We start from the raw sequence: 27,623 nt of genomic DNA, 5'->3' as shown, positions 1-27,623 counted from the left end.
GAAGGTTACTGCAAAAATCCCCATTTCCTCCTGATCAGCTGGGAACTGGGAGGCTGAGAATAGTTGGGGATTGGGCCAGTCACAATTTTTACTACCGGTTCTCCGAACTACTCAAAATATCCGCTACCGGTTCTCCAGAACTGGTCAGAACCTGCTGAAACCCACCTCTGGGTTGATGCTAAAATAGAGAATTGAGACTGGGTGGTAAACCTGGATCAGCAGAGCTTTTCTGGACAAAGAGAAGCTGGAGAAAATCCCATCGGTGCTCTGGAAGGCAATCCCTTCCAAGGAAATCTCCAGGTACCTCATGAATAGAGTGCCAAGATCCAAGGAAAAAAGATCAAACTGACAAACTTAAGCAAAGCCTGTAAAGGACACTGGTCCACCCAAACACCACTTTTGAGAAAGGCATCTGGGCTTGGGGCCTCACTATATTTGCACATCATTTTGTGAAGCTCTGAAACCAAAAGCAGAGCATTTCAAAACTCAGGACTTGGTTAACAGATGTTGAGAACTTTCTACATAATTGTACATTTGGTTGTACATATGGCAGCATCTATCCCATCTGGGCTGAGCTCAAAAAGCTGAGCAGGATCAGTTTGGGATAGCACCTAGGTGGAAAATATTAGGCAAGAGTGGAATGATGAAAAAACATTCCCAGAGGAAGGCAATAACAAATCATTTCCATATTGTTATCCACCTCCCTCCCTAAAATTACATGCAATGTGTCCAAGTTGTCAGAAGGAGTTGAGCTAGTTGGAAGGAGGCTTTAATCATGACTTTTGGACTAGCAAAGATATGTAGAAAAAGGGAAATAATTTTCCTTTTCTCATTTCCATGTCTCCTTTCATCTCTCTCTTTCTCCCTCACTCCACCTCCCTTTCTTCCCCCTCTGCGTCTGATTATTCCTGGGAGCAGCTGAGTGGAAATATTGACATTTGAAGAAAAGTCAGAATAACTGCTGGGTTTCCAGAGATCATGATCCCTGATTACAAAACAGAAAGAAGTGATGTCAAACACTGCAGGCATCCTTTGAAGTAAATGCGAGACAAAGGAACAGGCCAAGGAAAGAAATTCAATTAATGAGACAAGAAATCAGCAACATTAGTGATTTCCAGGCCAGGACAGATTCTCCAGCACTGCTTGTGATATAAACTTGTTGCTCTAAAAATAGCTCTGTCCATTCCTTTTTGTCTTGCATATTACAAAATGTTTTCCACAGAATTACAGCCCTCAGCATTTCCAATGGTTGGCTGGTCCATGATGTAGGCTAAGCCCCAATCTCAGGAATACAAATGTACCCTCCACAACAAAGCATTTCCCTTCCTTCTTTCTAGCATTCCTGGCAAGAATTCTCAGTTTTCATTACCAAAGAAATGTTTCTGCCTCTCCTTCCTTTATTTGTAGGCTAACATGAAAGTACTACAATCTTTACAAACCCAATCTCTCATATCCATTGTGAATTAAAGCCTCTAGTATGGACGAACCCAGAGAAGCCGTCTGGGTTTTTTTCTCTTTCAAGTGCATTGCCATTTGTCAAATATACGGAAAACAAATCTGGCATTATTTCTTCTTTGATGACTCTTGGCTTCTTTCTTCAATGTTCAAGCAGACCACCCTCCTCCAGACAAAAGAATAGACTTCAGCCTGTTTATTTCTGTAAGATCCAATCAAAGCATGTTAATTTCATGGATTTTATAATAGCCAGTGACAGCCATGTTATTATGTTTATAGCCAGAACTCATGATTTCCCCCTTCGCCCATGCTTATAAGTTCTATTTTACATATTTTGCTAATCTATATCAATTTATATAAGTTTAGGGAAATGTTGCAGTTTCATTCAATCCATCCTGTTCCACATGCATTGCCTCCATTTCATATGGAGGATTTCCCAGAAAGAGAAATGTAGTCAGCCAACGGGGAACAATTGAACGGTTCATTTGACTAAATGAAAATATTTGAGGTTGGCCTAGTCCAGGGATCGCCAATCTTGGCAACTTTAAGCCTGACGGACTTCAATTCCCAGAATTCCCCAGCCAGCAAAGGCTTAAAGTTGCCAAGGTTGGAGACCCCTGGACTAGAAGACCTCCAAGGTCCCTTCCAACTCTGTTATTCTGTTCTGTTAATGGATGTTTGGAAAAGTAAGAAGGCTTGAAAGCAATATGTGTTACTGATACTATTAAATTGAAACAGATAAGTTTTAGAATCTCCTTGAAATAATTCCTATTTCCATGAAATAGTCTTGAGGCCACAAATTCTAAACATTACCAATAGCAATCTCTACAGTTCCAAGGAACAGATTTGAGGGCATCAGGACAAAAACACTTATCTCTTATTATTTCCAAAGAAACTCTAATATTTATAATATTGGATTCCATTTCTTTTATTCTTCATTAGAACCTCAACTATAAGGAGGACTGGAAATTAGTCACCATCTTCATCGGAGTCAATGATCTCTGTCAACACTGTTTAGATAAGGTACAAGCAGAATACTCATAGGTAAACCTATTAAAACCGAGCCTTACTAATCCTACAATAGTATCATTCTTCAAATTCTAGCTATTCAGTAAAATAACTGCTAAAATTCACTTTGAGAGGGAACTGATAATTTATTAATTATTTTATTTATTAGTTTTTAAATCTCACTTTTATTACTTTATAAGTCACTCAAGGCAGCAAACATGCATAACACTCCCTCCTATTTTCCTTGCAACAACTACCCTGCAAGTTGGTTTGGGCTGAGGGAAAATGACTGGCCTGAAGTCACCCAGTTGGCTTTTCATGCCTAATGTGGGACTAGAACTAAGAGCCCCCTGGTTTCTAGGCCAGCACACTCAGTAGTGGGTTTCAAAAATTTTTACTACCAGTTCTGTGGGTGTGGCTTGGTGGGCATGGCAGCGGAAGGATACTGTAAAATCTCCATTTCTTCCCAATCAGCTTGGACTTGGGAGGCAGAGAATAGATGGGGGCAGGCCAGTCAGAGGTGGTATTTACCGGTTCTCCGAACTACTCAAAATTTCCACTACCGGTTCTCCAGACCTGGTCTGAATCTGATGAAACCCACCTCTGAGCATGCTAATCACTACACCAAGCTGATTTAGCTATTTTCAGGCATTCACAAGAATCCTCCGTTTATTTGAAAAGTAAAATTTGAAAACTGAGAAATCAAAACTTATGAGATACTTTTTTAAAAAAAAATTCTCTGAAAAAAATTAAGAAAAGTAGTAGCAGTAGTTCTGCTACAAAACAGAAGAATCTTCTACAATGTTGAAAACCAATTTGGATTAATCATTTTTGTACATGTATCATGGGATATTGAGATTCTTAGAATAAAAGTACAAATTTACAGATTTATTTTAACAAAGATCATTTTAACAAAAATCATTTATTTTAACAAACAACATATTGGAAAAGACCAGCAGAGATTCAGATAATAATACTTAAATTTTCTGTTTGTGAACTTTATTTTAAATTTGTAAAATATATTTTTGCACATTTCTGAATAATTGTGGAACCATATTTCAGATTTTGAATATTATTGTAAATTATACTTTCCTGACATACACAAACCTGATTTTGTTTTCATATAAAGACTCTAAATTGGCTTACATTCCTTCTAATTGGTTGAGACAACTAAACTGCTTTCTAGCAATTTTATATAGCATTAAAATATTCTTCCCATCTCTGTTCCCTCCAGATGTGTTTTGCTGATTGGCTAAGGCTGCATGAAACCAATTAAACAAACTACCATGTTTTTTGGAGTATAAGACGCACTTTTCCCCCTTAAAAGAGGGTGAAAATTTGGGTGCATCTTATACACTGAATGTAGCCCTGCCCACCCACTGGCCCCCACCCTTTGGCCTCTGCCTCCCACCAATTTACTTCCTTGCAGCAATCAGCAAACATCCCATTTCAGCTTCAACACATCCTGATTAGTACAAACAGCTGATCGTCGGTTGGATCGGCTTCCCAACCCTCAGCTGTTTCAAGCTGCAGGAATTGCCATTGCCTATTGCCATGCAGGCCTCTGCTGTTTGCTGCAAGGAGGCAAATTGCTGGGAGGCAGATTTTTTTTTCAGGTACTAATCAGGCTGTGCTGAAAATGAAAATGAAACTAAAGCAGACTGTTTGCTGTAAGGAGGCAAATTGCTGGGAGGCAGAGGCAGATTTTTTTTCTCCCCAAAAAAGGTAGGTGTGTCTTATAGTTCGGACCATCTTATACTCCAAAAAATAAGGTATATAACCAATATTGAAGAAAAGAATAAGAGCAAAAATGAAAAGTGAATCAAACAGCAAAAATTACACTGTCAATATTCCTATTGAGCACTACTGAAATTCAAATTAAATAATATTTTTACTCTGCCTAGAAAGGATAGGGGTACAATACAGCATACCCTGTATACGAGTACATTCCTTTAGGAAGGAGTTTTAAAAGGAAAGATTATTGTGAAAGGAATGCTTTATCTTGAATTGATAGTACTTTAACATTTTTAAGGAGATAGGTAAAAACCAGTTTCTCAGATTGTTACGGTCTGTGATAATTATACTAATGCCTCATAAATACGTGACATTTTTGTGAATATAAAATATACCCTATATATAGAACTGAGGCAATTCAAGCTGTTTCATGGACATTCCATATGGGTGAGCATTAGAGATTGTCAAAGATAGCATGAATAATGTGGTATTCTATCTTCTGCAGAAGGCATATTCAGTGGAGAAATATGTAAACCACCTCCAGGAAGCTCTTGATATCCTCTACAAGGAGGTAAGAGTTTGAGACATTCTAGACGGCTGAATTCTTGCCACCTCTATTAAATGTTGCTTACTTCCCTTGGCATTTCCATGATTATTTTTCATTCCCATCATTCTATCCAAGTAGCTGGCATCAATACAAACATCATTGAAGGGTCATCCGGTGAATATGAAAACTAATGGTCAAGAACATGGGTGGAATTGTAATATGAGGAAAATGACACCATGTTACTATATTTTCTTCACCTCAGATAACATGGAACTGGTTCTCTAAAGTGTACTGTAAAAAGGAAGACCTGCTTGAGACAGCAGATGGCAAGTTGTCATGCTGGTTTTGTGAATTTTCAGTATCCCAAATTGTTTACTGGTTCTGAGTTATATTGGTGAAATAATTCAGGAAAGGATGAAGTAGAGTTTGTTCAGTAATACTGAGGTCATGGTCAGTCTGAAATTCCCCAATTTCATCTGTCGTTATCTTTTAATTCAACTTAAAATCATGAGCAAAAAAGAACATCAAAGTATAGAGGTCCAGTTCAGCCTGAAAGGAGGCACCATGCAGCTTATTTCCCAGTAGTTCTGTTTTCCCTTTCCCTTCCCTTAGCCAAAATAGGTGGCTTAACTGTGTGGTCTGTTATGTCTATTAAAAAAAGCTTTGAGTTGCCAAAATTATACAGTCATCATTAATGCCTGTGGAAAAAGCATTGCATCTTAGCAGAGCTTACGTTCTGGTTGCCTCAGTTTTAGCTATAATGTAAATATCATGCATAACGTATTAGTGAAGTGCAAATAGCTCACTGCTGTTCATCTTTTCCTACTTCCTGGTCTGTGGGTTACACAAAGGCCAGGTACTTTCAGAATTAATTTGTGTATAACTTTTCTGTGTTGTTTGTTGACTAGCTTGTGCTTTGGGGAATCAATAATGCTAGTTATTGTAATTCCTGCAGCTCCCTCGGGCCTTTGTCAACATGGTGGAAATAATAGAACTCACTGGACTGCGCCAGATAGAAAGGGAAGAATCCAAATGCATCCTTCCAGGGGTGTAAGTAAGCCGATCATGCATAGCAGTCTGTACTGAATTCTATTTTTAGGGCTAATCTGTATCTTCTTCATTCATAAAGCAGCCACAAAGAACTTTAAAATCTGTCAGATACTATTGGATTTGGGAGCTGTGAAGCAGCAGATGCTCCAAATATAACACTGGGTTCAGTTTTTCTGTAACTCACATGGGAAGCAGCTTCTATTGATTTCCTTTAGAGATGCAGCTACTTCAGAGAGATAACTTTGAGTTCCGGGTTTTTTGCTCAGATAATAACAAAACTGAACACAATCTACAAAATCAGAACAGCACCAAAACATAGACTTTAAAACTATCTTAAGATATTTTCCACTTATCTCAATAACCATGTCACAACAAACTCATTTTTCTTTGGTGCAGTGAAGTGTTTTGTTTATATTGCTAGTTTTATTCTTCAAGGTAAGAACAATGTGGAGTTTCAATATTTTTCTTGGAAACATGCCTGGAATTTGGACATGCCTGGAACCAATCCATTGAGGGATCAATGGTTTTCCATATATTGATGGCCAACTCTACGTAGCATTAACCAATCTATCAAGTAATGAAGAATTCTGGAAACTGTAGTTCAGCAACTGTTAAAGGGCCATAAGCTAGTTAGCCTCAAATGCCAATTCAATAAGTCACACAAAATTCATATAAGACCACAATAGATTTATGTGCTAAATTTGTTACATGTAAACTGGCATCCTTAAATTATAGTAACTATAATTAGTTACTATATGTGCTATCTTTAGCCTAGAATAGAAGCATATTATTCTGGTCATTGTCATCCAAACACAGAAAATGATATTGAAACTGACATAGATCAGCAAATCTTAGTATTTTTTTCTAAACTCTTTAAAATTAAATTGGTTCATACTCATCTTCACTTTCAATGTTGCTCACTTTTAGGAGCCTTTGTCCATGTTTTCTAAATGCTTGGGATAACTCTTCTGATGTGCAAGAAATGGAGATAATTAACAGAGATTTTCAGGTAAAAAAGTTATTTACTTGATTCCAAGACCTCAGCCATGCATTCTTTTAAGCAAACATCATAAGGATGAAACGAAATCTGTTATGGACTTTTTAAAAAGTGATAAGTGTGATCTACCAAAATAAAACTTGTCATAGCCAGATGTAAATAAAATTCACAGAGAATGAGATTATTAAAACATTTCTCAGATCAATATCACTGCAAACAGGGTGTATCTGGAAAGATTACATGGGGGAGGAGTGAATTTGGGAATGTTGACTTTAAAGACAATTGTGTGTGTGTTGGCTTTATTTGCAATCTAAGAAAATGTAGAACATTTGATAGAACAAAGTAGTCTTTGAAAATGGTACTCATATGGAATGGGTTTAGATCAGGGGTCTGGACTAAAATGCCCAGAATACCTCAGCTAGAAAATCTGGCTGAGGAATTCTGGGAGTTGAAGTCCACAAGTCTTAAAGTTGTCAAGGTTGGAGACCCTTGGTTTAGACTGAGGGTGAAGGTTCATTCTCCGAACTGATCAATTGGTTTCTGAACGTTTCATTACCAGCCTAGGTAACATCTTCAATGGAGTTTAGGGGATGTCCGTGTCAATGTACTTTTGTTTATAAGAGCTTGAGGTGTGGATGTGTCAAGTGAGGGTCTTGTGATGGGTCAGCTGTGAGTCTTCAATGAGTCTTGTGATTGGTCTTGTGATAAGGAGATTATATCAGGTCAGGGTCATTGAGAAGTGAACTTGGGGGGGTTGCGTGGGTTGGTTGAGAATTGGCTGTGTGGTTGGTTTGGATTCTGAGGGGTTTATAGGCTGGTTGTAGGTCAACGTGTCAATTGATGGAATTGCTTGTGTAGTGCCAGGCTTCAATGGATTTATGAGTATGGTGGGTGGTAGCATGGCCAATGATTTTTGTGTTGCTCCAATTGAGTGTGGATACTAGAAAGCAAAAAGACACCATTTGTAAATGAATGACTCTGGAAAACCTTGAGTTCATCAAAACAAACAAACAAACAAACACACTTTAGAAAGAAATCTAAATAATCTAATTACCACTGAACATGCACTGAATACTGATCAACTGCTTTAAGAGATGGGAAAACTAACCAGGAAGATCCAAAGGTGCTTTTTCAAGAGGCAGCTGGATTTTCTGGTTTTTCTTTGACATTTTCTTTGAAACCATAACCTGGATGACTGAGAATCTTCATAGACATTTAACCAGGAGGACAAAACAGACAATCCTGGGAAAAGGCAAGGTATGGTTGCAATAGAAGCACTCTGCAATGCATGTATTGTTTTAGGTTACGTTTGTAGCTTGAAGTTGGAAATTCTCAAGAGTGATGATCAGCCAAGGTTTCTTGTTTCAGCAGTTGCATTCTTCTTCCACATACATTCGCTCGTGACTCAGATCAATCCCCAGAGTCTCTCTTTCCCATTATCTTTATTTTGTGTACTAATTTCTATGTTTTTAATTTTTCTAAACACTCAACTTGCAGTATGATTTATGCCAGAAAGTTAATGCGACATGGCATCCGATAACACACTTATGGAAAGTCTTACTTTGAGAATATCAAAAGCAGTGTCTTTCCACTTGTCAGAGAATTATAAGGAAAGATAACCTTTGACATTCAGGATTATAACTGAAAAGACAGCAGCTGAATAGAGCTGAAAATACAGTAATTAGGCAAAACATGTTTTCTATGATATTACTCTGTTTATACCACCGGGTTTTTTTTTCTTTTCTGAGAAGCTGCAAAACAGAGGAACAAGTAAGTAGAACCATCATTTCCAACCAATGTCTCAGAGTACAATTTATTTCTGTTGATCAGAGTTGAAACCCCAGAGAATCTGTATGAACGGAGTTTAAGTGTATAGTTTCTAAAAGGCAAGTCCTGTTTGAGTTAACATTTGTAAACTGGAGGGGGAAAAAAATGACCTTGAAATTTACTACTGTTCATTTCCAAACAGATTAGAAGTGCAATGCTATTCAACGGTGGCCGTTACGATCAACGGGAGGATTTCGCCATTGTTGTGCAACCATTTTTCCGAAACACCTTCTTACCACTAGACAGTGTAAGTTGCCGTGTGTTGCTGAAGCATTCATTATCACATCTGAATTTGTTTTACTGTGTACAAGACAGATACAAAGGGTGAGGATTACATCTTCTTTATAACCACATTATCTGCCTTGTCTGCAAGGGAAACTGCAAAACAGAGGAGCAAGTAAGCAAAACCATCATTTCCCACCATTGTCCCAGAAACAAGGCACTTTAATTCTGTTGATCAGGTTTGAGGCCACAGAGAATCTGTAACAATTAAGTTTATAGATTCTATAAGGCAGGAATTAACCGATTCTGGATTTCAGACACAAGGAACAGTGTCTAAAGATAATGTTACACTTTGCAGGAGCGCGCGCACACACACAGAAACTACCATGTTTAATTATAAGAATTAACTAGGTAGCCTGAAATATAAGCAGTTGAATTAAAAGGAATATTTAAAAATTAAAAAAAATACTGACCTAATATGCAAGGACTTGTGTGTGAAGAATTAGGGCAATGCATATTAAAATATTTTAACAGACCCATGAAAATGATAATTGGGTTTAAGACATACATTTTTTTATCCAAGTGCATACAATTAACTATCTAAAATAACTCTTTCCAGTTTTAGCATCACATCAGTTTAGCCCTGCTTTGTATCTCTTCACTATTATTCCATCATTTCTCAGTTGATGAATTGGAACTGGAAAGTTGAATTGCTGAAATAGATTATAAGAAGATGTCAGGTGACAGGAAACCTTAGTGTTGGTAATTAGCCTGTGATAACAAGTTTCTATCTAGTATTCACTTCATGTTGCAGTAATTGGAAGGAATTCTCAAAATTAACAATTTTTTAGGCTTCAGAAATTATCCTTTAAAATAATTGAGGTTTGTCATCATATATATTTAACATCTTCATTATGATATAATTTTTTGTGGATTTAAGAGCCGTGGTGGTGCAGTGGTTAAAATGCAGTGCTGTAGGCTACTTCTGCTGACTGCAGTTCGGCAGTTCAATTCTCATTGGCTCAAGGTTGAGTCAGCTTTCCATCCTTCTGAGGTCAGTAAAATGAGGACCCCGATTTTGGGGGGCAATATGCTGACTGTAAACTGCTTAGAGAGGGTTGTTTTTATTTTTTATTTTTTTTATTTATTTGTCAAGCATATATAAGATAACAGATAAGATATGAACATGATTTTGAATACATGAAAAGGATATGAGTAAAAAGGGATATTAGGACAGGGATGGCAGGCATGTTGGTGTACTTATGCACGCCCCTTACAGACCTGTTAGGAATGGGGTGAGGTCAACAGTAGACAGTCTAAGGTTAAAGTTTTTGGGATTAAGGGAAGAAACTACAGTCAGATAGTGCATTCCAGGCTTTGACCACTCTGTTGCTGAAGTCATATTTTCTGCAATCGAGTTTAGTTTAATTTACCTTGAGTTTGTATCTATTGTAAAGCATTGTGAAGCGATATATAAGTCTAAGTGCTATTGCTATTGCTAAGTCCACCAGATTTAAAGCAAGAACTTATTAGCAAGAAATATTATTTCACACAATTTTAAATTTTCTCTCATCTTTTCATTTTTGAACAGGTACCATATTTGCTTTCTATCCTTAGGCACTGAGAGCCTCTGATTACCAAAGTGTCCCAGTGGATTAAAATAGGGCAAAACATTTTAATTAAAACCAAAAATATTGAAAACATATTTAAAACAACAGTTAAAAGTTTATATTAAAAGCTTTTTAGAAGTGAACAAAGCAGTTAGACCTATTTATTCGGGAAGGAGTGCATTCCGAAGAGTTTGACCCCCTTCACCTGAAAAGCTTACTGTAACAGGAAGGACAATTCTTCAACCCACCTCTAATGACTGTGTGCGTGTTTGCGTCTGCTGGGAGTGGGAATCATACAATATGAGGCAATATTTCAAAAGCCTACGACTAAATTGTAGTCAGTTTTAGAGACAGCTATACCAGTGCTTTATCCTAATCGTGAAGGTCTACCTATGTAATTTGTGAGAATTGATGCTGACTTGCAACACACAATCAATCAAATATCAGTGCTAAATTTTCAGTCAGAAGAAAGATAAATGCAGAGGACTGGATAAGGATTTTAATCCTGTGTTAGGAGCTGGAGGGAAAATACCCTCCATCTTAATATAGACATCCCACCCTTTTTTTTCAAAGTAAGAAAAAACACTGTAGTAGTTGCATCCTGTCTATTAAAATAAATATTTATCAAAATTACCAATTGGAAAAAATGGTCCCCTGGAATTGAAGCATTATAGCCCTACAAATTTCAGATGAGGGGTGTGTGTGTGGGTGTGTGGGTGTTTAAACACACACACACATACACACACACACCCCTCACCATTATAAATGAAAAAAGCCAATTGATAATTGGTGATTGCTAGAACAGCTATATTTATAATTCTGTAACTTCTCTTGGTAAGTAAGATTTGACTAGCAAATCTTGGCTCAGAAACAGAAGACAAGGAGCCAAAACATACATGAGAAATGCCAGAGACTTACTAACAAGGAATAAATGATTACCTGAAATGGAATAATGTTTTGTATTAAACCGTAGGAAGGGAAACCAGACCTGAGTTTCTTTGCAGTGGATTGCTTTCATTTCTCTGAGAGAGCTCATGCTGAGATGGCTGTGGCACTCTGGAATAATATGGTAAGTGAATCATAGAATCCCTGAATTCAAAAGGACCTCAGAACTCATCTAAGGCTTAGCCTCACAGCCATCTTAATGTGTTTGCCTCCTCAGTTTATATTGCTTCCTAACAGCCTGTATATTATTGCACCTCAACAGTGAGCCTGCTCAGTGTTGCTGCTCTTACACAATTCAGTGGGGGTTGTTTCGGAACAGGGATTGATGGAATTCCTTTCATTTTTTTCCCTTCCACCCAGCATCTGGCTGATCTTTAATTTTGCCAAAAAATATTCTGAATGGATAGGACCCACATTTCATCTGGGGAACAGGTGACCTGCCTTTCCACATGTCTTCTCCTTTCCCAAGTCTGGGCTGGAAAAAACAGCTCCATATCTGGAGAGTTTCCCCACCATTCCCACTGGCCAATCACAAAAAGGGATGGGTTTGATGTAATAATTATTTCCACTCTTTTGGGGACACATCATGATGGATTAAAAGTTCAAGTCATAGAATATTGGTCTGATTGAACTTCTGGATAGAACTTTTGAAAACAATATATTCCAGAGGAATTTTCTTAAATTTCAGTGGTAGTATTGCGATAAGTAAAGTTAGAATATCAATATGACTATGAAAGAAATATAATATGAAAGAATATCAATATGACTATGATGATCACTGACTGTTGTATCTTACAATTTATGATTGTATTTTATGATCATGATTTAACACTTGTTCCTTGTATGTATACTGAGAATTTATGCACAGAGGCAAATTCCTTGTGTCTAATAACACTTGGCCAATAAAGAAATGCTATCCTATCCTATCCTATCCCATCCCATCCCATCCCATCCCATCCCATCCCATCCCATCCCATCCCATCCCATCCCATCCCATCCCATCCCACCCTATCCTCAAATACCAATCCTTTAATATAAATTAGTGTCAGCCTTCACCAACATGGTGTTGTTTGGATGTGCTTCTCTTTAGTTCCCATTATCTCTAGACAATATAGCATTTAGATGCAAGTATAATCCTTTTCATGACCATACCTGGAAGTAGACCATTACTTTTTTTTCTTTGCAAGACCTTTTCGGTATGAAAAGATGATCTTCCTTGCAACCTCTTCTGAAATTGCTGAAAACTGTGACATCATAGTTTCCCACCATTCTGAGACAGGAAATGTATGGAAGTATTTTTGTAAAAAAAAAAAAAACCAAGAGAGAAAGAATGAGAAATACTCCTGCTCATTGATGTGGCATCATTCATTTGTTTTGGCCTTCAGCCTCACAAGTATGTTAAATGTAGCCCTTGGCCAGTACAAATGATTGCCTATTCCAGCTGTAAAAAAGTCAGAATATACCAATAGAATAGAATAGAATAGAATAGAATAGAATAGAATAGAATAGAATAGAATAGAATAGAATAGAATAGAATAGAATAGATTTTTTTTATTGGCCAAGTGTGATTGGACACACAAGAAATTTGTCTTGGTGCATATGCTCTCAGTGTACATAAAAGAAAAGATACGTTCATCAAGGTACAACATTTACAACACAATTGATGGTCAATATATCAATATAAATCATAAGGATTGCCAGCAAAAAGTTACAGTCATACAGTCATAAGTGGAAAGAGATTGGTGATGGGAACAATGAGAAGATTAATAGTAGTGCAGATTTAGTAAATAGTTTGACAGTGTTGAAGGAATTATTTGTTTAGCAGAGTGATGGCCTTCGGGGAAAAAACTGTTCTTGTGTCTAGTTGTTTAGAGAATAATTAGGAATGTCAATAATTTCAGAAGGCTTTAAGTGTAATAAAAAAGTCCCAGTAATATGATTATACTGTATTATATAATTACTGTATATTCTATAATACGTTTATAATATAAGAAGCCATGACCAGATTACAGAAATGGCCCAAGGTGCTTTTTTTTGCTTTTTGAGGATGTTATGATCCAAGAAACTGTTATTTTCCAACCTAATCTAGGCCAACTCAGGCAGAGAAACATTTCTCTTTTCCACCTAACCACAATACCAACATGCCCTGAGATCTTGTTTCTGCTTTGTCCTCAGCCAACGAATAACAGAATAAAGTTGAAAGGGTCCTTGGAGGTCTTCTAGTTCAACCCCTGCTCAAATAGGAAACCCTATACCATTTCAAATACTTGTCCAATCTCTTCTTAAAAACCTCCTGTGTTGGAGCATCTCCAACTTCTGGAGGCAAGTTGTTCCACTCATATGAATGAGACAATCATCCTTAGAAGCAAAATTTCCCTCTTATTCTGATACCATCCAATGACAACTTCAAAGTATGTAATATCTGTTAGACTTTGACACCAGTGGTGGTATTCAGCCCGTTCTATCCGGTTCAAGCGAACCGGTAGCGGTGGCTGTGGGAAGCTCTGCCCACCCACCCAGATATTATCACGTCCCATTTTTGATGCTCTGTGCATGCGCAGAAGGTCCTGCCCATGTGCAGAGGTGTTGAGCGCATGCTCACATTTGCAAACTGATAGTGAAGGGAAGTCAATATCACCCCTATTTGACATTCATTACTCTGGAGAGAAGTAAGCCATCGCCAGTAACTGGAAAGAGATGGAGCATATGAATCAGTGACGAAGACAGCAAATGTAAATAAGAAATGTCAGTATAGTTTTCTACCAACTCAAATCATTAATGAGGAGTGACCCAGAATGGTTGCTACATATTCTTGAATTACTAGAGTGTTATAGAGTGACTAGAATGACTTTTCTAACTTTGTGCAAGAAGAAAGAACAGAAGTTCTTTTTAAAATAATTATTCCCTCTCAAGGTTTTTCTGGGTCAGGCAATGTTAGAATATCTGGTGGAATTCTCTCTGAAGTCCTTCCAGTAAAGACTGCAGAGTGAGTATGCCAAATCAGCACATTCTCAGCTGCTTTTGCCAGCCAGTTTTGTAAGCTTCCCATGATTTTTTAAAAAGGTTGCTCTGGTCTGTGTCAATGAATGGTATTGTTTTCCCAGGAAAGCACAGGTTCCCTGAAGCAAACACAGGGATAATAATTACATAGTAATTGTATTAAATATTACAATAAAAGATAAAAACTAATACGATTTTTTTACAAAATACAAAAATACAAAATGCAAATAATATAAACTAAAAGGGAAAAAAATGAGAAGACAAAGATAAGAAATATATAAATGATTTCCCATTTCATCACAATTGTGGTAACTTAACACTTTCTTTTACAATACAGCAAATAATCTCTTTTTCCCATATTTCATCTCTTATCTAATAAATAATAATAAATATCTATAAATAAATCTATAAATAATAATAAATAATAATAAATAATAATAATAATTATCTATAAACAATCCTTCAAACAGCCTCCTCGCTCAATTCTGATCAGCAAAAATGAATTAAGAATTACATAGACAATACATCTATTTTAACCTAGATCAGATAAACCAAGTTTATATTCCTTCAGTTTATGTTGATTAGTAGGGCTGGGAAATACTTTGAATTTCATTATGGAAAAGTCTTTCGTAGTGTTTGGGAGCACAAATGCATCATCTATCTATGAGTCATTAAAGAAGCAGCCTTTAATGAGGTTTTGCATTCACTACTGTTTCCCATGCAATCCAAAGCATTGCACAATTCTTTTGTTTGTTAACTTCCACAATAATGATGAGAATCAGCATGACCCAATAAAGAGATGATATAACGTAGATTAGTATTATGTTGTTGCATCTAATTAGATACTGCCTACTTTCACTTCCAATATTTTGTAAGACTTTTGCCAAGAATGGAATTAGGGAGTGGTGGTTTTTTTTTTAATGAAAAGGATGCATTCTGTTACAGAGTTATGGAGTTTAGGATAACACCCTAAGGAATCAGTAGTTTGGGTCTAGGGGCTATACTTCTGTCTGTCTCCTATACAATATGAATCATAACCCAAGCTGAATGGGAGGAAAACAAAGTTAAGGGGAAAAAAGTTATTAATAACCTGTTCTTTAGTCTTAGCCAACCAATGACAAATGAGGATTATGAAAATTAGAGTAAAACTTCATAGCAATATCTCAAAAGTGCTTCTTGGATGAGAAGCAAAATGTCTTCAAGGAAAAATAAAGTCCAGTTGCCTTTTGAAAAAGCACTTTTGAGATAACCATGATCTGGATGGCTGAGAATCTCCATAGACATCATAGCAATATGACTATATTAAGAAACTATTTTGCCGAAAAGAAGTGAGGATATATACCTGGTCACAGTGGAGTTCCCTGATTTTAAGTTCATTGTGACAATGAGAACCAAGAAATGGATTGATTGCATCACACAAGCAGTTCAGGAAATAGAGGCAGAGCAAAATTTCCATGATTTCATAGCTTCTTTTGATGCTGCAGCCCATCCAAGCGAAAGTCTAGCCTGTAGGGCTGTTGATAAATGTGTGCTAAAATTGTTCTCTCTTTAAGAAGAGGAAGCAATTAAACTCTCTCCAGATCAGTAGGGAGATGGAAATGAGAGTGGGTTGCAGACTACCTGAAGGCCTTATCATTTTTCTTGCTCTCATCCCTGTCAGGGATTCTAATCAGGTAGTTGGGATTCCATATAAATAAAACTGAAACAACAACAATAAAGCCATATTTATTGCCTGTTGGCATTGCCAATTTCATTCCTCCTTTACGTTGCACTTCTTTTGAAGACGGGTGCTGAATCACTTTTTGGCTAGCAGCCAGCTAATTCCTGTATTTCTGGCTATCTTTGGGAAGCTAGGATACTACGCTGGCAACTTATGCTCACTTATCCTCAAGTGAATCCAGTAAAATAAGGGTCAGGTTTCACAGGTTTGACTTCTTTCCATTCATCTCTAGCCAAAGAGGCTCAACTATAGATACTTCTTGTCACAGAGAAGCTGACAGTGTTATAGGGGACATATATTCTAGCCCTCCCACATTCATTTATTATTTCGCCTTGTTAATTTGCTATTTAACATGAGCTTCACAGTTGCTTGTAACAAGCTATTTTTATTCCTTTGATGTAGATTTCTCTTCTGTAGGCTTTTAGTGTCCTGCTTTCAGGGGGTTTGTACGATTACTCAAGTATAAAAAGTTTTGCCTTTATCCATAACAGGGAGCCTTGCTAACATTTTAATCTCATAATTATGTAAGTACGGTCATATATTAAGAATTCAGGAAAGGCCAAAGCAAGAATTACTGAGTGCTGCAATATAAAGGAGCAATATATTATTTTTTAAATGTGACTTTACAGTGTTAGTATGTGCCCATATAAAGATTATAGGGTTCAGTTTCAGTTGGAAACTCTTTGTCTCTCTTTCAGCTGGAGCCAGTTGGTTATAAGCAGTCATATAAACATTTCACGAAAAGGCTGAAGCTCAAGTGTCCAACCTCAGTAAGTAGCAAGTTAGCTCCTACAAAGCTCTAACTCTGTAACACGAACATAGAAGCACAAGAAAAATCCTTCTGGGTGAAAAACTAAAAACCATCTGGTCCAATATCCAGACAAAGCAGATGCTTCTTGGAAGCTGATAAGCAGGACTTAAGCCTTTTTCCCACATGGAGCCATTAATACCAAAGGTAGTACATATTTACCATATCCTGGCAACTATTAGACTCAGTAACTATGTTTTCACCTCACAATTTGAATCTGCCCAACAATCCCGTTGAAAACTTTCTAAATGATAAACCAGATCTGATGTTTCTTGTGCAGGATTTTAAACAGTCGAATCAGGCTATTTTCTTCTTTTTTCTCCTCCTTAAAATGCCAAGGATATTTGCTGAAGATCCAGACCAAATCTCCCATTTTTTTTAAAAAAAGTTCCATTTTTATTGTTTTTAATAAACAAGAAAGAAAAAAAGAGCAAAACACACAAAAAAATGATGATAGAAATACACACACTGTCAAAGAAAAGAACAAAAGCTCATATAAAAAGTGCTTTTAACAAAAAAGTAAAAGAAATATGTCAGGCAAAAACAATATATGTCATTATAACAAACAGCTGCAATTCTATATATACTTATCTAATGCAAATATTCAAGTACAATATGTATATATTTTAATTTATGTAACTTCTTTTTTGACCTATTGTACACTGTATAAATGACTCCCAGATTTCCTAATACTTGTCCATATAAAATTTCCATCCGTTCATAGGCAATCCATTCATAAGTGGCAAAGCCAATTGTCTTAATCCATTCATTTTTTTTTCATTTTTAACAGCCTCCAGCAATTATTAAATTGGGACAAATTATTAACACTTTCCAGTCATATTTTCCCACTTAATATTATCATGCCTGTCTTTATTTTTTTATTTTTTATTTTATTATTCGAATTTATATACCGCCCTATCTCCCAAAGGACTCAGGGCGGTTCACAGGCATATAAAACATCAATATCAATATACAAATTAAAATAATCCTTAAAAAACTTATTCTAGCGCCCGAATTATTAAAAATAGAAATATAAATATAAAATATAAATATTAAAATCAATTTAAAACCCTCTAAATTTAAAATCTAAGCCAGTCCTGCACAGATGAATAAATGTGTCTTGAGCTCATGACGGAAGGTTGAAGGTCAGGAAGTTGGCGGAGTCCTGGGGAGTTCGTTCCAGAGGTGGGAGCCCCACAGAAGGCCCTTCCTGGGCGTCGCCAAGCGACACTGCCTAGCTGGCGGCACCCTGAGGTCCCTCTCTGTGAGAGCGCACGGGTCGGTGAGAGGTATCTGGTCGCAGTAGGCGGTCCCGTAGATAACCCGGCCCTATGCCATGGGCGCTTTAAAGGTGGTCACCAAAACCTTGAAGCGCACCGGAAGGCCACAGGTAGCCAGTGCAGCCTGCGCAGGATGGGTGTTATCACGGGAGCCACGAGGGCTCCTCTATCACCAGCGCAGCCGCATTCTGAACTAACTGCAGCCTCCGGATGCCCTTCAAGGAAGCCCCATGTAGAGGCGTTGCAGTAATCCAGGCGAGGCGTCACAAGGCGTGAGTGACCGTGCATAGGGCCTCCCGGTCCAGAAAGGCGCAACTGGCGCACCAGGCGAACCTGGTAGAACGCTCTCCTGGAGCGGCCGTCAAATGATCTTCTAGAGACAGCCGTTCATCCAGGAGGCGCCTAAGTTGCGCACCCTCTCCGCCGGGGCCAATGACTCGCCACCGATGGTCAGCCGCTGATTTAGCTGACTGTACCGGGATGCCGGCATCCACAGCCACTCTGTCTTGGAGGATTGAGCTTGAGCCTGTTTCTCCCCATCCAGACCCGTCGGCCTCCAGGCACCGGGACAGCACTTGATAACCGTTGGGGTGGTCCGGTGTGGAAAAGTACAGCTGGGTGTCATCCGCGTACAGCTGGTACCTCACACGAACCCACTGATGATCTCACCCAGCGGCTTCATGTAGATGTTGAACAGAAGGCGAGAGGATCGATCCCTGCGGCACCCACAAGTGAGGCGCCTCGGGGCCGACCTCTGCCCCCTGTCAACACCGACTGCGACCGGTCGGAGAGATAGGAGGAGAACCACCGATAAACGGTGCCTCCCACTCCCAATCCCTCCAACGGCGCAGCAGGATACCATGGTCGATGGTATCGAAAGCCGCTGAGAGGTCTAATAGGACCAGGGCAGAGGAACAACCCCTATCCTGGCCTCAGAGATCATCCACCAACGCGACCAAAGCCGTCTCCGTGCTGTAACCGGGCGGAAACCGGACTGGAGCAGGTCTAGATAGACAGTTTCATCCAGGTGTAAGGAAACTGATATGCCACCATACTCTCAACAACCTTCGCGGCGGGTTGGAGACGACGATAATTACCTAAAACAGCGGGTCAGGAAGGCTTCTTGAGGAGGGCCTCACCACCGCCTCTTTCAAGGCGGCGGAAGACACCCTCCACCAAAGAAGCGCTCGTAATCGCCTGGAGCCAGCCTCGTGTCACCTCCTGCGTGGCCAGCACCAACCAGGAGGGCACGGGTCCAGTAAACATGTGGTGGCATTCAGCCTCCCCAACAACCTGTCCATGTCCTCGGAGCAACAGGGTCAAACTCATCCCATAAAATGTCACCAAGACCACCCTCAGCCGTCTCACCCGTATCACGCAATCTTGGTCCAAACCATCCCGAAGCTGAGCGATTTTATCGTATAGATAACCGTTAAACTCCTCAGCACGTCCCTGCAACGGGTCATCCGCTCCCCTGGTGTAGGAGGAGGCGGGTCACCCAAACAGGGCGGCTGGGCGGTTATCTGCCGATGCAATGAGGGAGGCGTAGCTACGCCTCGCTTCCCTCAATGCCACTAGGTAAGTCCTAGTATAGGACTTCACTAGTGTCGATCAGCTTCTGAGCGGCTGAACCTCCAGGAACTCTCTAGGCGTCTTCTCCGGCGCTTCATCCTCTCAGCTCCTCGGAGAACCAAGGGCGGTTGGGACCTGCGCGGGTCAGAGGCCGCAAAGGCACGACACGGTCTAAGGCCCCGCGCGGCCCGTTCCCAGGCCGCAACAAGTTCCTCAACCGAGCCGTGAGCCAGACCCTCAGGAAATGGCCCAAGCTCCGTCCGGAACCCCTCCGGGTCCATCAGGCGCCTGGGGCGGAACCAGCGTGTCGGCTCCGTCTCCCTGCGGTGGTGAATGGCGGTCAGAAAGTCCAGGCGAAGAAGAGTGATCTCACCATGACAAAGGTTCAGTGACTATTTCCTTTAAGTCCAGATCTCTCAACCACTGACCAGAGACAAAAATCAGGTCCAGAGTGCCACCCCCAATGTGAGTAGGGCCATCAACTACTTGGGTCAGGTCCAAGGCCGTCATGGAAGCCATGAACTCCCGAGCTGCTGTCGATGACGAGCCGGACGATGGCAAGTTAAAGTCCCCCATGACTAAAAGTCTGGGGGTCTCAACTGCCACCCTGGCCAGCACCTCCAGGAGCTCGGGCAGGGCAGCTGTCACGCAGCAAGGAGCCAGGTACGTGATCAGCAGACCCATCTGGCACCTATGACCCCATCTCACAAGAGGATTCGCACCCGGCAATCTGAGGTACAGTGGTCTCCCTCGGCTCTAGGCTCTCTCTAATCACAACCGCCACCCCCCCACCCCTACCCTGGGCCCTCGGCTGATGGAATGCACGGGAACCCGGTGGGCACATCTCAACAAGGGGCACACCCCCTTCCGTGCCCAGCCAGGTTTCCGTAACGCCTATAAGGTCCGCAGCGCCCCCCTGGATAAGGTCGTATATTAGGGGGGCCTTATTAACTACGGACCGTGCGTTGCATAACATCAGCCGAAGGCCCAGGCTCTGGGGGTCTTGACCATCCGGGGAACGGGAAAAGGACGGGGGATCGGGGCGCGCGACCGCTTGCACACATCGGGCGCGCGCCCCCCCAGAACGATATGAATGTTTCTATCCCATATAGAAGTATTACATACTATAAAATTTCCCCAAAGTTGTAAATCTGTCTGAATGAGAGAGGAAGAGACCGTCTGAGTTCACAGATTACAGCAAATAGTCTAAAAACAGATGTCAGAAATATATTTCAAGGAACTGGTTATAACAATGTATAACAAAATGGGAAAAGAAGTCTGGGCAGAAGCATGAGTAGAGCATCAAGGAGAGAATAATGGCAGTAAGCAGAGTTAAGACAGTAGTGAAAAGAATGGACCATCTCCAGGCATCAGTAATAAAAACTCTCCTTACCTGTATTTCATTTGGGCTAAAGTAAATTGTAAGTTTATTAAAAAGTGCCAAACCAACATGAGATTTATGCAGTATATAAACCACCTGATTGCCTAAAAAAATTAGACAGTATCAAGACTAGTATAACCTCTTCAAGCCATACTTGAATACTTCTAGTGGAGCCACAGATAGGTGGTCTTTTCAGAAATAAAACATCAGGAAAGGAAGAGCTGGGAAGGATTAATGAAAAAAGGCCTGCGATTTACTTGTAAGCAGGATACCAGTAAGGCCTGGTAGAGATAGAGAAATCTGCTACAGTAACGAATGAAGGATGAAGGATGACAGCTGAAGGGCAAGTGAAGAATAGATCTCTTGGAACCGAAAGGATTTAAGGAATTCTGTATACCGTTACGCTGACATAAGTACAGGGATTGAGGATAATAAACTTTTTTGCTCTAAAATCTTTTTCTTAATAGATTTAATGATGTTCACTTAAATTTGCACTGATGTTTACTTAAATTCACAATAGTGTTTACTTAAATTTGCATAAGTCTCACCTGGACAGGAGAAGATCCATCCCCATTTTATTGCTTCTCTCTTGAGAAGAAATGTTTATTCTCTCATACCCTCAGAATAGAGCAACCTGTGGTAACAGATCGTTCTCTAAAGGTTCCGTAAATGTTTTCTTTCTGCTGCAGGAATACCCATATCTTTTCACATCGAGAAACAGCCAAATGTACAATTCAGGACTTGCAACAAAGTCCAATGGAGACAGCGTGCCTTACTGGATTGTGATTATAGCGACCACAACTGGAATTTTGGTAGGATCCCTGATTGTTTGGGGTCTGATGACTCATAAAATCAACAAACACTCAAGGGCAAGAGATGCAGCAGCTGAAGAGAAGACAACATTTTAAATGTGCATCTGAGCCAAAGAGGTTTAACATATGCTACCTCTAGTGACATGAAAAAAGCAACATGGAAGCTTTGCACATGCTATTTTTAACTAAAGTTTTCCATCTAAAAATGGAAGAAATGACCTCATCCCATCTTGAATAGCCAGACCTAGTGAAAGCTTTAGCAGTTATTAAACGGAAATATAAAGAGATCTTTCCTGGCAAATAGAAATAATTATATGTACCAGCAATCTCTTTTTCTCATTAACACCTTTCCATAACATTGTAATTATCCAGTTCTGTGCCATTTATCATGTGTCTAGATCACATTGGCTCCCCTTTGTGATCCTCTTGCCATCTCTCTAGTTGTAATCTTCTGTCTTTTCTCTTTGTTCGGAAGGTAAACCTGAAATAACTGCACAATGGATTTGGAATGGTAGTTCACAGGTGCTCTCAACATGGAAGCATCTATATATTTTGTTGGTGTAATGGAGATGCCAAGTTTCCAATGTTAATAATTTCTCCAGTGTGACAGGGTCTTCCACTGGATTCATAAGATTCAATAAATGCTATCATGCAACCCTTCTGTATTCTCCACCCCGCCCCCCGGTCATTTATTACAGATATAGGTAGAAGCATCATTTCATTTTGTTTTCCCCAGCCTAGCTCTATTAGCAAAATTCCCAATTGGATAATGGCACTCCAGTGCTCGCTTTCATTTCTTCACCTGTTGATAATGCTGCTGCTTGCCTTTCTAAACTGCCTTCAAGAGAAAACATTTTTCCTTCTTCTCTTGAATATCATATCTAAGGCAAGGGTGTCAAACTTGCAGCAGATGCGTCATGCACTGGCCATGCCCATTCCCGGTTTTGTGAAGGGGGTGGGGGGAAATTGTGATACACAACATGACAATGTGAGTTTGACACCCCGGTCTAAGGTTTCATGATCTGCTTATGTGTTTGAAAGCTACAGTTTTGCTGTAACATGTTCACTGACATAGCTATTTCTAATAGCTTTATTCTGTATTTAGCAATGGCACTTAGATTTATATACCGCTTGATAATGCTTTTACAGCCCTCTCTAAGCAGTTAACAGAGTCAGCATATTGCCCCCAACAATCTGGGTCCTCATTATACCCACCTTGGAAGGATGGAAGGCTGAGTCAACCTTGAGCCGATAAGATCTGAACTGCCGAACTGCAGCTAGCAGTCAGCTAAAGTAGCCTGCAGTGCTGCACTCTAACCACTGTGCCATCTCAGCTCCCATTTACATCCTATGTTAGAGATAAGGAAAGGGCTAAATATATATTAGTAGCCAACTTTCTTAGACTGGCACAGGATTTCTTGCTGGAAAAACGAACATGTTGCAAAACAGGCTTTCTTTTTCTTTGAAATGTAATACTAGGGTACCTAGAGAAGACATAGTAAGCTGAGCTGGAATGGGCTAACTTGCTGTGGCCAACTCACTGTGGTCAACTTGTCATGGGACAATTTGTCATGGCCAGTCACAATGGGACAACTCGTGTAGGACAACAAATACAATTTTGAAGGAACTGTGGCCAATAATAATAAAATAAAATAAATCCAAAAATACAAGACTAACTATAATTTCAATGAAAATTAGGTCACCAATAATAAAAGTAATCATGAAATGATTAACACAGGGTTGAGTTGTCCTGTGGCAAGTTGGTCACAGTGAGTTGGCTGTGACAAGTTGTTCTTGCAAATAGAGACATGAGTTGCCCACAAACTTCACTTAACTGCAATTCTGCAAATAAAATAGTTTTATTGCAATTTGGAATATATTGCAGTTGATGCCAATAAATCTTAACACCATTAATATGGTAAGATCACAAAGAGTTGCTGATGTTTTTAATCTGGCATAGACTAAAAAATAACTGCTTGAGTGCTCTATTTGTGTATGTACTATTCGATTTCACAACTGGGCTATAAATACAGCTGTTTTTAGCAACTCATTCCCAGCTTAATTTGCCTTGCAAAAGCATGTGCTACTCTTAGATTAAAGGAGGAAAAACAGTGTAAAAATATAAATGTATTCTGTAAACTTGGATTTATAGAAATTCAGCATAGAGATGCACTGTGCTGATTGGAGGTTAACATTCAATTACAGGTTATAGCTAGCCAGGAGACAGCAACTATTCAATTTTGACTGATCTAGAAAAGTTATGCACAGTGCACCTAGGATGGGGAGTTACCTGAAATCCCAAATTGTAGGTTGGACTGGGAAATTGAAAAAAGACCATGACAAATCTCTTCCACACTTTTTTGCCGAGAAAATGAGTCTTCGGACATTTAACTTAACTTGGAATGTTTAGAAGATAGAATGAACATTTTCAGGATGGAAAGATGGATTTGACTGGAAGTGTTGCGGCAAGAAAGTCGGTGAATAGTGAACTCTGATGAGCTTCGTGAAATCCTGGGCTGATGAACTGATGCCGAGGGGTCTTCGGACCAGATCTGACCTGTAGGGACGGGGAAGAAAGAGAGGCATCTCGGAAGACCAAGAGGAAAATTGAAATTGGATGAACTAGGAACTGTGTTGGAATATACCCAAGAAGACATGGAAACTACGAAGAAGCAAGAGAGTGTTATTGAAGATAAAGCAAAAAATACTAATTGTGAAAAATTAAATGATTGTGTGGGGAGTAATGATGAAAATATTAATGATGATAAAAACAGAAAGATTGGAAAGAGACAAAGGGAGAAAGAAGGGGGGAAGAGAAAAAACACAAAAAAACTTAAATGATTACACTGGGATTAACAGTGGTAAAAGAAGAATAATTAAAAGGGGAATAAGGAGAGCAGTTGGAAACATATTGCAAACTAGGAGAACAGACAAAAATAGAGGGCAGAAAGAGACAAGGAGGAAAAAAGGGGGGGAGGAAATAAATGCAAAGTTAAAGGACCACTTTGGGAATAACAGTGAGAATATAGGAACAAGGGAAAGGGGAAAGAGGAGAGTGGATAGAAATACAGGCAAATAAAGAGAGTAAAGGACTTTAAGAGAAAGAAGAAAAATATGAGAAAGAGAGAAAAGAAGAAAATTTAAAAAAATAGCTGACAATATGTTGAATGGTTTAAATAATAATGGAATTTGAAAATATAAAAGGTCTTTAATTGTAATTATGGAATTCACAAAGCATTAGAAATGATATTATGTTATGAAGATTAACTAACAGTTGAATATTATATGAATTGTTTTGAATTGCAAATATATGAATGATTTTAATGCTTGATAAGTAGTATATATAAAATTTTACAAATATCAAATTTGATAACAATTGATTTGGAAATAAAAGGTTTAATTTAGAGGGAGTAATGAAAAAGGGGGGACAAAAAGAGGGAAGTTGATAAATTATTAGAATTCAGGGTGAAGGGTAAGATTAGATATACAATATAAATAAAGGAAAGAAAACAAAAATGAGAGAGAAAAGGAAAAAATATATTAATATAAACAGACAAAATGTGTTGGAAGAGAACTAAAAGTTGTATAAATCTGAAACCTGGCCAATATTCTGTACAGAAAAAATGCATTGTATGTTTGTGTGTGTGTTAAAAAAAATAAAAAAACTTTTTACAAAAAAAAGAACATTTTCAGGATAAAAAATAAGTTACACATGCTAAAATAATTAGGGGATGGGGGAACAAAAATTTTGTAAAAAATATTTGGAAAAACTATTTTGAAACTTAGCTTCTATCTTTACTATGTACTAGGTAAAGCACTTTCTTTTAACCATCCTGCAACTCTGATTATTCACTGCTGAATAACTTTAGATTCTAATTTTAGAATGCAGGAGGCAAAACACAGGATTAAGTTGTATATTCTAAGACCATAGACAAATTTGCACTTGTCTTTTCTCTTATCATGAAAGAGAGATTTCAATGCAGGAGTGCTTAGATTCACAATCCAACACACCGACCATCTTTTATGCATCAATTATAGAGCAACAAACATCTAGACAGCATCATGAATTTGGGAAGAGGTTTTAATCAGTGGTGGGATTCAGCCAGTTCGCACCACTTCGGGAGGACCAGTTGTTAACTTTCTGAGCAGTTTGGTGAACTGCTTGTCAGAAGAAATCATTAGGGCAGAGAACCGGTTGTTAAATTATTTGAATCCCACCACTGGTTTTAATCTGTTCCAATTACTGGGCTAGAGAATCTTTTCCTCCAAAATAGCCTAGCTCCGTATAGCACACAGATATGCCTCCTGCAGTACATACCAAATGTACTGCAAGAGGCATACTAAGGTTGTCTATGAGCAGATATAAAATCAGCTCATATGTGAGTACTAAACAAAAAATCCTGCCAATCTTGAATGCATTTTTCTCTTGTCCTAGCATACATACACAGACACACACACACACACACACTGTGCCTTGGCTTGCAGTCTCTCATTCTGGCAATACTGCTAGGAGGCAATATTAAGTGGACTTCTATTGATCTCAAAAAAATAAACAGGGTTAAACTTGGGTATTATCTGGATAGGAGATCATCAGGAAATTCTAGAGCTATAGCCGAGACTGGGACATTAAAAAGCCTCCAGAAAGTAGGCAGGAACAGTCGACTTCTGTACTACAGCCAGGAAAAGGAGATGGATGTGCCCTTGCAGTCAATAGGAGCTAAGCACAATCCCAATGAGAGTTTGCATTATCTCCATTATTATCATCATCATCATCTTTATTCTGGCAGGTGATCAAGTCTCTTTCCATCTGGCCCATAAAATTTTACAAAAAGCACAGAAGCCTGGTTATTTAATAAATACTTATATCTCACCCCAAATGGCATGTTAAAATATGAGGCAATAAATAGAATGCAGCATTCGGTTGATGGAAAGGTGACAATTTACCCCAAAATAGATTCAGCTTTTCCACCAGGCAGCCCTGGCTGGTGGATGGCCAGAGGTCCTTGAGTCTGATGCCTTCCCTCTGCAGTCATCATTAAGGAAAAATAATGTCATGAGTGAGACTGCCAATTAAACTGTGTAGCTGAGCTGCATTTCACGGGCTGTCTTTGTTTACAGTCAACAATTAACAATATAATTGCTTTTGGCTTTTCTATCCAGTCTTTGTCAGTTGGTTTCCAAAACACTTTTGCAAATGTTGTTGACCTTTCTGTTGGGGCTTCTCACTATTTTGCCTTCTTTCTAGCATACAAAGTAAGAAAGAATGTCAACCTTAAATCAGCAGAAGCAACCCTTACTCTTTGCAAGTATGCCCTACTGCCTATTGTAATGAGTTTGCTTTAGGAGGGATTTGGTTTACTCACCTGCGGGGGTGGGGGAGTGGGGGGCAAGATTCTTTGAAAGGAGAGGGAACTGCCTCCTTTCCTTGCAGTTGCTGTTTATGTATGGTAGTAGCATGAATGAATGAATTCAGCATGACTCCTGGCAGTTTACAAATAAGAGTAAAAAGAGATTTAAGTTTGCCAAGTAATAATAAGGCTGATATTCTCACCCACCCACCTGCACCCAGTGGTGAGGAAGGGTGTATTGAACAATATGGTTTTTAAAGGCTTTTCCAAACGGAAGCAAAAAGGTTGCCAGCCAAACTTCTGAAGA

At 39.1% G+C, this 27,623-nt stretch overlaps 1 protein-coding gene across 1 annotated transcript in view; it reads left to right on the top strand.

Moving 5' to 3' along the window:
* The window catches only part of PLB1 (phospholipase B1), a 118,943-nt gene extending 93,379 nt beyond the window's left edge, over positions 1–25,564 (top strand). Inside the window, exons 49-56 of the mRNA XM_058162534.1 lie at positions 2,398–2,478; positions 4,703–4,768; positions 5,700–5,794; positions 6,722–6,803; positions 8,761–8,865; positions 11,424–11,519; positions 16,814–16,885; positions 21,846–25,564. Coding sequence (XP_058018517.1) covers positions 2,398–2,478; positions 4,703–4,768; positions 5,700–5,794; positions 6,722–6,803; positions 8,761–8,865; positions 11,424–11,519; positions 16,814–16,885; positions 21,846–22,064 — 816 coding nt within the window. The 3' untranslated portion in view covers positions 22,065–25,564. The remainder of the gene's footprint in view (positions 1–2,397; positions 2,479–4,702; positions 4,769–5,699; positions 5,795–6,721; positions 6,804–8,760; positions 8,866–11,423; positions 11,520–16,813; positions 16,886–21,845) is intronic.
* Positions 25,565–27,623: the final 2,059 nt, after the last annotated feature.

Source organism: Ahaetulla prasina, chromosome 1 (assembly GCF_028640845.1).
Source record: "Ahaetulla prasina isolate Xishuangbanna chromosome 1, ASM2864084v1, whole genome shotgun sequence".
NCBI classification, from domain to species: Eukaryota; Metazoa; Chordata; class Lepidosauria; order Squamata; family Colubridae; genus Ahaetulla; species Ahaetulla prasina.
The sequence above is the reverse complement of the archived record's forward strand: the minus strand, read 5'-3'. Positions and strand labels throughout refer to the sequence as shown.